At 45.7% G+C, this 10,971-nt stretch overlaps 2 protein-coding genes and 1 long non-coding RNA gene across 3 annotated transcripts in view; all 3 read right to left on the bottom strand.

The window, feature by feature from the left end:
* LOC106808897 (dual specificity testis-specific protein kinase 2-like) overlaps positions 1-10,971 on the bottom strand; it is a 32,904-nt gene that overhangs the window by 18,844 nt on the left and 3,089 nt on the right. Inside the window, exon 2 of the mRNA XM_014811804.1 lies at positions 4,725-5,003. Coding sequence (XP_014667290.1) covers positions 4,725-4,940 — 216 coding nt within the window. The 5' untranslated portion in view covers positions 4,941-5,003. The remainder of the gene's footprint in view (positions 1-4,724; positions 5,004-10,971) is intronic.
* On the bottom strand, positions 226-1,778 carry LOC106808900. Its single transcript, XR_001393820.1, has 3 exons — positions 1,730-1,778; positions 705-786; positions 226-305 (listed from the first exon to the last, which is right to left on the bottom strand). It is a non-coding gene; the product is annotated as an uncharacterized LOC106808900 (long non-coding RNA).
* Positions 6,315-9,727, bottom strand: LOC106808894 (cullin-1-like). Its single transcript, XM_014811800.1, has 7 exons — positions 9,619-9,727; positions 9,214-9,344; positions 8,448-8,555; positions 8,117-8,223; positions 7,897-7,945; positions 7,384-7,512; positions 6,315-6,326 (listed from the first exon to the last, which is right to left on the bottom strand). The coding sequence occupies exons 1-7, from the start codon at positions 9,725-9,727 to the stop codon at positions 6,315-6,317; spliced, it is 645 nt and encodes a 214-aa protein (XP_014667286.1).

The raw sequence follows: 10,971 nt of genomic DNA, 5'->3' as shown, positions 1-10,971 counted from the left end.
AATTTTCAACAAATTATTTTTTTTGCTTGGGGGGGGAGGAGGCTCGGGGGGGGTTCGTTCGAACCCCCCGAACCCCCCCTGGCTACGGGCCTGGACATACAAACCAATCTACTGGCAAGGGAAATCGCTTATGTTGAATCTAGTATAGCACTATTCGTCCTACTTGACAGATGACGTGTGTGGCTGATGTGATGAATTGAAATGAATCCAAAAATGGTTACTCACAGCAGCAAGATTATCTGTGTGGATCTCAGTAACAGCTCGTAATCGCGACACCCAGTGCTGTCTCTCTTTCGCATCATAAGCTGAAAGCCGATCCGGGCATTTCATTACATGGTAATCGCTTGCCCAATGCAAGATTCACGTTCTCGGAAAATGTAGCGTAAACCCAAAATATCCGATAGTCAAGCAAAATTTGAAAGGAAAGAACATCGGTCATGTTATAAACACAGTGCAACTGTGACAACTGGAGCAGGTAGTGTTAATACAGTTTATTCAAATTACTTATTGAACTTTCTTTGATGAAAAAAAATATTAAGCAGCCCGATTAATTTGATATCCATATCGAGGCAATCATTCGTGCAAGCACATCAGTTGTTCTGTTATTCATCATTCAGCCTCAAACAACTAAGAAAGCAAGATTGGGTCACTTCTACGATAGGAAGAATCCTCGAACACGCTACACGACCCCACGTGGTACATACCTCTCAGTCTGAATGCGTCGCCTCCGACCGTATTTACTGTAAATGTGTGGGAATCCTCATCACTCGGCGATATCACAGCTCCCTGGTAACGACGCAATATGTGAGGCATATGTGCAAGTGAACACTCATCAAAGAAACACTAGGATAGCATAAAGGCCTCCGCACACGGTGAGATTCGTGCCGAGCACGAATCTCACCGTGTGCGGGGATGAATCTCACCATGTGCATTGTGCAGGGTCGATTTATGTGAGATTTCGGTCTCGCGAGGTGGTGAGGAAAAGATCTGTCATGTTTGATAATTTTCGTCTCGCGAGGCTGAAAACTCAGTGTGTGCGGGGGTGTGAGACTCCTGCTGAGCACGAAACTCAGTAGCGGCGCATTTTGATTGGTTCCGGCATTTTGATCAGTTACATGACCTACAGTTCACCCTCCTCGTAAGATCCGTGCTCAGCATGTACCTCACCGTGTGCGGGGGTGAGAGATTCCTGCTGCGCACGAAACTCACTCTCGGTGCTCAGCACAAATCTCACCATATGCGGGGGCCTTAAGACTCATAGGATTAGCTGATCTGTCATTGTGATGACACAATTCCAAGAATTGCAATTATTTATTGTTACACTATCAGGCATCATTTCAGAAAACAATTAAAAATCAAATACCATGACATGTACTGGGCACGTCTCTTAAATTCTGCTGATCGAAAAAATGATAAAAATAATATTCATTAATGTAATTGCAGATCAAACAATTATACTATACAATTATAACTGTATGATACAACTGCTAATATGTTATTGTAACATATGTAACTAACCCCCCTATGTCCCTACGCTCATTTCACAATGACCCGTGAATCTGCCCAACCTAAAACACGCTTAACCAATTCCCTGTATTAAACATCAATGCAGCCACACAAAATGCGCGACGCTGTGTCTAGATAGACTATTACTAAAACAACCCCTAGTCTAGCTCCGCTGACTAATTCATGCAACATTATTTAATGCAACATTAACTACAATACTCACAGCAAGTTGAAGAAAGCCCCTTGGTTTCTGCTTCTTATCTTCTTCTGACTACAAAAAATACTTGGAATTTTTATGTCATGCTCCATAATGTAAAATTGAAAGTTTAAGCAAAATTTCATTTCTTATACACTTTTTTAATACCTTTAAACAAAGTCGATATGCCAATATATCACATAAGCATTATGACCAGTCATCATCACTTCATGTTTTGAAAATTTAAAACTAAGCATATCAAAATGGAAGAACTGTTAGTATAATCTAACACATAATATCATTATTACATATTATATAATATATGGATTATTGTATAGTGATTATTACAGATTAATGAGTAATTATCATAATATAATTAATGTCTCATTAATCTGCATCATAGCTAGGCATGGAATGGTATGGGTAGCCCATGATACATCCTTCCTGATATGATACCTATCGTGATACTTTCAAGAAAAACTAGCTCGCAAACGGGTGATACTCCATTAGGAGTGATCCGAACAAAAATGTGTGTGTGTGCGTGCGTGCGTGCGTGCGTGCATGCGTGTGTGTGCGCGCGCGTGTAGATGTAGTGTGTAGGGTAGTGCAGTAGGTGTAAATTTAGGAGCAGTAGTAGTGATGTAGTGTGCGTAATCGGTGTAGTGAGTAGTTAGTACATAGAGAGCATATATACGTAGTTAGGCCACTCTTCATTGATTCCTCGCTTGCAGTAACAACATGCAGCATGTCAGGGATGGGTCGACAGCAGGGATTCTTCTAAAACATCTGCTACACATATAAAAAAGGCGAGCCGTAAACTACACGCGACTAACAAGCAAAATGTGGAAGACCGTCGTTTCCAGTCGATACATATATATGCTTTTCGCCGCGATTTGACCGAAAAAAGACGTCAATTAAGAGACTGCCACAACGGAAGTGACACCAGGTGGCGATCGGAGAAACACAACTAACCGCGTTCTCCACTGATCAGTTAGCCCACGAATCTCCGCAGCATACGCCTGTTAACCTCCACGATCAAATTCCGAGCGAGGGCAGAATCATATATCATCTCACCCGGATTGGCTTCAGGGACGGGAGAAGGGGAAGGGGGGGGGGAGTCAAAATATACGAGGCCAACCTGCGAGGGATATTTGTAAATATAGTTAATAAAAAAAGGTCGTTAAGAGTCCATGCCAGGCCCAAGCTCTCCTTCCCGAGACTTTAGCCTGGTTTTCGCTATTTTCGATGTGGTGGTCTGCCGTACGTTCGTGCTCAGTGGAGCAAAATATGGCATTAAAAGGAAATTCTACGATTCACGCTGCTAGATGATGCATGAGTAAGTATGCACGGCACCTAAGGACAGTGTTTTTGCAGACCTAACCCCACATTAACAACCGGAACGTCTGCCACCCTTTAACAGGACCTCACGTCTCCGCTTCTGCTGCTGCCGACGAGCCGCCCCCCCTCCCTCCTACGTAATGAAGCATGGAAAAACCTGTGGTTGCGCTGCAACCTCCATCAACAGTCGGCTCCCCGAAGCCAGTGTAACAAATATCGGCCGGTTGCCGCTACGATACGTTTTTATTTCACAAGTATGCGCCGGGCCGCAGCCATTTCTCCTCTCTGCATGCACTCACGCTGCTCTCGCTCGTGCGTGAACGGGGGTAGAGGAAACGTGAAACCTTCCAGGGTGCTGCAGCACGCGAAACAAGTGTCTGACAGTCGCGCAAAATGTCCGGAGTGAAATAAAGCACGCGAGACCGTCAGGACGGTGCTACGACGCAGAAGGCTCTAGGAAGCAAGCACGTCACAAGTATAGCGTTAAGTATATTGTAAGCGGGCAAATCCCACACGCCAGGGAAGTGATGGCGATGCGGGAACGCAACCGGTGTCAGGGGGAATGTACAAACAGAGACGGGAAGGTCAGCGGACTTCCGTAGTGCGCATAACGCGTCTACAATATCATAGGTACAGTCCACGTACACCGCAGCATGCGCGTGTGGGGACAGGAATGTAGAAATCCAATGCAGGACACAAATCCGCTTCAGTCTTGCACAAAGAACTATTGTACCGACTAGTATTTCCCATTTAACACAAACGCACTATTGTCGAAACCTGGAAGTGCGTACATATACGGCGAATCAAATTTTCCGTAAATTATTGTCAATCTTTGCTGTTTAGCATGTTTATTGTTCCTACGCACCAAACAAATACTCGATCCAGTTTTTAGTGGCAGTGCTGCCTTTATCCTTCATGTAAACCTCTCTGCACCTGTTGAAAATTACTTAGAGTCACGTATTCCGCAGCAGGCACAATGAGTACAGTGTACGTTTGTCACGAATTTTGTCAATAATTCGCATTTTGGGATTTTACGCCTTCCACGTCTGCTTTTTTGTCAAATTACCGCGCCTTCCTCTCATAGTTCGGTGATCCCTGGCAATTATTTTGCGCGTAGAAACCACATATCACTCCCAGCAAATCTTACTGTTGCAATGCAATTTCTATGGCAGCACTATAAATGGCAAATTGCGACATAGCCTTTAGCCCCGCAGAACGAGCCAATATTTATATGCATCGAATAGCTGCGTGTGCAATAAACCACCGGTTCAATCAACGTTTTATATATAAAACAATAATGATATGCGGACTATATAAAATGATAAAGCCGGAGGTCTTTTTTATATATACACACATGCACGCACGGATGCCCACGCAAGCACACACATACAAATAAGTATATATATGCAGCCATATAATCAACCCCGTGTTAGTGTGCACCTCTATAGAACGGGCACCTGTCTATAAAGGCCACTTTTGGTATTTACTTTCAGTATAGGCTAGCAGTTATAGAGTTGCAGTATAGGTCTGACTGTATGAATATACATATAATACATTACATACACCTCATATAAGGAATGCATCATAATTGATCATGCTCATTCCACTGAGAATACGTCGTAACTACACACGTACGTGACCATGCCCACGCACGCTCACCTTGCTAGCTCAAGCTAACGCTCACCTTGAACACCTCGGAAAAGAAGCCGTTGCCAATCTTCTCGATGCTGCGGAAGTCGTCGAGTCGGTTCAGGTTGGAGACGGCTAGCTGCAGGGCTTGGCAGGAGAGGGAGCGCGAGCGCACGCCCATCCCCTGCCTCCTAACCACCTCCTCCTCATCCTCGTCCCGTACCGTCGCCGTGGTGACCGGGCCATCCTTCATCTTCCTCGCGTCGATCATCTCACCGGCTGCACGCTGAGCGGCATGCTGCGTCTGCTAGTGGTCGTCGTTGCCACGGGATACCTGCGTCGACACGCAAAAATTCCGAAAGAAGTAATGCGATGATTAAAGGTGACTTACAGGGCTAGAGCTGGCTGAGTTTAGACACTCGATATAAACACACGTCTCTCGAGTCCTCGACCCCTACTGAGATTTAGCGAGAGCGTTTCGATTCACACACCTGCGGGGGTGTTTGGGCTGGTATGTATGTGTGGGTGGTTTAACCTTATAAGTTATAGCTCCTTCACTTCCCTCTGTTTGAAAACATCCTTGCCCACGTGAGTGTTTGTGTTGATTTGTAGACAAGACGTTTCCCTTCAATGACTAATCCCGGTGGAAATGTTTTTACGAGAGCGCGCGTTCGCCAAGCCGAGCGAGTGTGCTGCCAGCACTTACTTCAGTCGAGAATCGAACGCACGAGCGAAACCCGATAACCTAATCTAGTGCATCGTCGACGCGTCACATCGGACGCTGACACGATGCAAATGGAATCGTCGCTGCTGCGGTTTAACCCGACCGTGATACGAGAACGTCGTCGCACGTGCGTCTGCTTGTTGCTCGGCCGGACGGAGACACAACGCGTGTCACAACTCACAAGTGCGTGAGCGCGCACGAGTGCTGAATACGCAAATGCTCCCTGGAACTGCCCTGTGCGGTTTTGCACACGACGCGCATAATATCCAAATTTACCCGGTGGGCAAAAAGGCTCAACTGCCGTATAGAATGGTGATTAGCCGAGAGCGAATCTCTTGGTAATTACTAAACTAATTGTGCTGCAGTGCTGAACTGGTAAATGCAGAAAATGGCTAACGCTCCATTAGGAGTGTTCCCAACTTTGATATCATTAATGATGAATGATTAATAATTAATGATTGATAATCCTAACCCTAACCCTAACCCTAACCCTACCCTAAATGACATTAAACCACAAACTAATATATGACCATGACCATATATATATATATATATATATATATATATGTTATTATGACCATTAATGACAGATACACAAAAGCCCCAAAGTTCCGTTTATTTTTTTGGGTTGCTCTGAAAAGATATTGTAATTGCAATAAACCTTGGCAAAAAAATTGCAAAAATAATAGCTAAATTATTAGGCAACTTATAAAAACATAAAATTGCCCCAAAATATTGTTGACCACAAATCGATAGCAAAAATTAACATTAACCATACACAATCAAAATATAATCTTATATAATTATAAAACAATTCATAACTACAGTGAGAGTTTCAGGTACTTCTTACTAATATATTAGGTATTAATGGTAAACTGAAGCTTCATTCCTTGGACAATAATAACAAAAATGACAAAACCATCAACTTGATCCCTGGATAACAAATGTGAAAATTTCAATACTGTATGACAAATAATTTTTTTTGCCATATATAAGTAAAATATTAGTACATTTAGCACTAGATACGATAACGTAGCCCTGCTCAAACAGGGCTACGAATCGATCCTATACCTTTCTGTGGAGCACCTGCCGATGGATTTTCATCGGCACGTTTCACGATTTATTTCTGCAATTACTTACCTCAAGATTGGTTAAACTTTTAAGCGCAATATATTAACACAATAACGATGGAAGCATTCGCTGCGTAGGTCGACGAAAATGGCGGTTAGCAAGAACGACAGTCTCCGCATCGCAATTTACCAGCTGGTTAGGGTTAGGGTTAGGGTTAGGCAGGTTCAGCACACGCAGAAAAAGAGCGAATTAAACACGAACGGTAGTCGATTAATAATTCACGAGCAACACAGAAAACATACAACCTGAACGAAATTCCAACACACGACCGTAAACTTTTAACAGCCCCAACAACTGCTCTACAGCCACAATCTTCGCTCATGCATAGCTAAAATCTCAACATTTCCCCCCCCCCACAGATGCCACGCCTCCAAATCGACAATTCCCACCGACGTCTCCGGCGATCGCTGACGGTACATGAGCGTAGCACCACCTGTGGCAACCTATGACGCTGCCCAGTGTGGCAACCTATGACGCTGCCCCCCTGTGGCAACCTATGACGCTGCCCAGTGTGGCAACCTATGACACTGCCCCCCTGTGGCAACCTATGACGCTGCCCAGTGTGGCAACCTATTACGCTGCCCCCCTGTGGCAACCTATGATGCTGCCCCCCTGTGGCAACCTATGACGCTGCCCCCCTGTGGCAACCTATGACACTGCCCCCTGTGGCAACCTATGATGCTGCCCCCCTGTGGCAACCTATGATGCTGCCCAGTGTGGCAACCTATGATGCTGCCCCCCTGTGGCAACTGATGACGCTGCCCCCCTGTGGCAGCTGATGATGCTGCCCCCCTGTGGCAGCTGATGATGCTGCCCCCCTGTGGCAACTGATGACGCTGCCCCGCACGCGCGGTCGTACCTTCAGTTTGGAGATCATGCTGGCTTCGGCATCGTCGCTGGCTGACATGTGCTGCACCAGCCGCTTGTCAAGCATCTTGCTGTAAAACTGGAACACGTCTTTGTCTTCGATGTACTTGAACACGATCATCTGCGGAGAATCGCGCGGACAGTGAGTGTTACTCGTAGCCAGGTGGCGCTACCTGGCATTGTGCGTACAGCAGCAGCACAAACTGCTCTGCGTGCAAGACTATAAGGACTCCAGTCGCACGTAATCACATCTCTAAGACTCTAATCAACATCTGTGATTGCAATGCATTATCAAGGCCTCCTCATTGCATGTGAATGTTAACGTGTGCCATAGACAAATCTGTGCCCTACCTTAAAAAAGAAGCTAACAGCACAAGATAGAACTAACAGTGTAAAATGCTAGGCCAGCTGCTACCACTAACTAGCCTCAGTGTCGTTTGCACTGGTCAACGACATAGGCAAACGATTACCCAACTCGCTATCATCATCAGTCACATTTACTTACCACTTGATTTAATGTATCTTCCAATTCTGCTTCTTCTGGATTCTTCGAACTGTCAACAGAACAGTAATTTTCAGCGATGACTGTTAAATGCTTGCACATCGTCAACGAAGCAATAATGTATACTTTTACTTAACACAGCAACACAACCATGTCTATCTACACACGCTACTTGATCGAGCAACAGCAAAAATACTTTTTTTCACAGCACCTAACAGCTTACCTCTTCTTCAGAAGAATATCACAGTACCGTGCCAACAACTCCGGTGACTTGCTGGACAAATTGGCCATCTTCGTCACCGCATTGTTGTTAATGAATTTACCACAAGCCTAGAGAGACAGACAGGAAAGTGGAGTGAGGGAGAATACGGAGGACAAAATAAATAACGTCCATGGGTAAATTTAACATTAAGAATAATCTAAATGTCCAACTGACTGTGTGGTAATAGCACATGTGACAATTGGCTAAACTGGTAGCAGATCTACACATAAGTAATGTTGAGGATGGTGTCAGATAAGTCAGGGCTGTTAATGTGACACGTGCTGCCACCTACCTTGTCTAGGGCAGCGACAAACCCGGCGTCATTGTTGAAGGCAGACAGGACGAGGGCATTGTATTTCTTGTGCACATCCAGAATTGTGCTCACATACATCTTGGGATCCTGGAACACGTACAAATATCACGCGTGAACATGGACACGAATGAAGTAGATTCGTCGAGTACATGAACGATAAAACCATACAAGTACCGACTAAATATCCACACATGGGCTACAGGGCTCAAATTTGACAACAACACTACCAGCAAGTACCGTGGTTGCCCTCCTTACTTACTCTGACACCTCCCAAAAAACTGGGCGACATACAGAGTAATAAATTGTCAGGATTGTGCATGGTGACTACCTCCTCACCCTTCCCAAAATTTCCACGTTGTATGTACCATTCCTCTTTGTGCCACATGAAGTGTTTTCATTTTTTTTAAGTTGCTTTTATAAGCAGTCTTTGGACCGAATGATTGCCTTGGTACTCCCTAAACTAGACACAGTGTCTGTACCTGTTCTATGACATTGAATAACATCTGAATGGCATTTCTGATTAAACGAAAGGCAAGACCAATTCCTCTGCCCTAAAAAATTCTCTTCAGATACAATGTGGTTTGCTACACTAAGGTTAATGTACATCACAGAGCTACCACCTCCGTGACATATAAACACAACCGCAATTGCCAGTGACAACACGAGTCATCGTCGTCGCCGCGTCGACGAAGGCACGGTCGCCGTGGCGACCCGCATCGCATGCGGCAGGCTGCGGAAAGCTTACGTTCAGCGCCGCTTCGCCGCACTTCTCAATGGCGGTCAGGCCCTGTGAGAAGATGTGTGACTCGAGCAGGTTGCGCAGCTCGCCGAGGCCGTCCTGAATCTTCGACACAAGGCTGTACATTCGGCCCAGATCTGCAAAAACGCTCCGTACATTCACTAACACGCACAGACGCAGGTGCGTCAGACAGACGGTCAGACAGTCAGACCGACAGTCAGACAGTCAGACAGACAGTCAAGACAGACAGACAGTCAGACAGTCAGACAGACAGACAGACAGACAGACAGTCAGACCGACAGACAGACAGACAGACAGACAGATAGACAGACAGACAGACACGCAGTCAGACAGATGCGGCAGGTGCACTCCACACTGGTTTGAACTCCAGTCGTTGCCTTCCCTACATGCCACGGTGACTCAACATTTGGACGAAGTCCTTGCCAATACAACACTGCAGCTGTCCTGCCTGGTTTGCCTCTGTTCCTTCACATGTATTCCACATCATGTACGCCTCCATCTCAAGTCCCGAATAAGCAGGGTGCGAAATTAATGGGAGTCTGGAGTCAAATACTCCCTGATTTACTGTCGGACTCCCTGATTTGACATATGCAAGAGTCCGTGTGACTCCCTGAAAATTCTGCCATACTAACTAGTTCGTTCCGGAGCACGGCCTCGCTGAATTACTGTATTTTTTTAGCTAATGTCCAAAGAAAATTTGGCAGACGTGCAACTGCATGAATCTTAAAAATAGGCACATGCGTTATTGCTTTAATTTTGAACCTCATTTTGCTGCGGACTCCCTCTTTTTGAGGGTCCCGGGAGTCCGCTGGACACCCTTGTTCAAAAGTTAGGTTTCTACCCCGTTATAAGGTTATAGTGTCTGTACATAGCGGGGTTGGTCAAACCCTTTGCATAACTTTCGAAGTAATGGGAAGTTCAGCAGTATGGGGTTTCTTGTCCGTACATAGCGGGGTTGGTCAAACCCTTTGCATAACTTTCAAAGTAATGGGGAAGTTCAGCAGTATGGGGTTTCTTGTCCGACTTGATGGGGTTATAGTGTCCGTATATAGTGGGGTTGGTCGCAGTGGCGTACGCAGGATTTTCGAAAGGGGGGTGTTAGGAGCACGCGAAAGGGGGGTCTTTTGAAATTAGCACCCCTCAGATGCGTTTTCTGCGCGAGCATGGGGGGTTCGGACCCCCCCTCCCTGTACACGCCCCTGGAAACTGTAGACTCTGATACCGTGTGCGCTTGCACTGACGGGTGGAGTCCTGGGGGCGAAATATTTTTCCCCGCTTGAGTTCCGGACCACAGCCAATCAGCGCACTCCATTCACTCGATTACCTCGAAGCAACAATGTAAAATGAATACCACCTATACCTAACCCTAACCCTAACCCTAACCCGTAACCGAACCCTAGCACTAACTATAATCCAACCATATATAATATACGAACCATATATTACAAAACACTATCTATGGTGGGTCCGGAACTCAAGTGGGAAAAAAAATTTCGCTCCCCGCCCTGCTCTCTCCCCGCCACGCTCACTCTCAAATCCTAATCCTAACCCTAACCCGATCCATCACACTAAATATAAACCGAATCGGCTTATAATACTATCTATGGTATCCCAAACACTGTCTATGGTGTGGTCAAATTAAAGCAGCCAATCAGAAGAGCCCCATAGATATAACGTGCTTGAAAAATTCGCCACCTGCCCTTCCGCCTCGCCCTGCTCCCTCACCGCCACGCTCCCGCCCCC

The sequence above is a fragment of the Priapulus caudatus genome, unplaced genomic scaffold (genome assembly GCF_000485595.1).
Source record: "Priapulus caudatus unplaced genomic scaffold, Priapulus_caudatus-5.0.1 Scaffold312, whole genome shotgun sequence".
In the NCBI taxonomy this organism is placed as follows: domain Eukaryota; kingdom Metazoa; phylum Priapulida; class Priapulimorpha; order Priapulimorphida; family Priapulidae; genus Priapulus; species Priapulus caudatus.
Note: the sequence above shows the minus strand (reverse complement) of the source record. Positions and strands in the feature narration are given on the sequence as shown.

Excerpts from the sequence above, each read along its gene's own strand:
- LOC106808894 (XM_014811800.1), bottom strand. The coding sequence starts at position 9,727 with ATGGAGGCGTACATGATGTGGAATACATGTGAAGGAACAGAGGCAAAC. Across the intron at positions 9,345-9,618 it reads CCAAATGTTGAGTCACCGTG|ATCTGGGCCGAATGTACAGC; the intron begins GCATGTAGGGAA and ends GCGTTTTTGCAG. Across the intron at positions 7,513-7,896 it reads AAGATACATTAAATCAAGTG|ATGATCGTGTTCAAGTACAT; the intron begins GTAAGTAAATGT and ends GATTCTCCGCAG.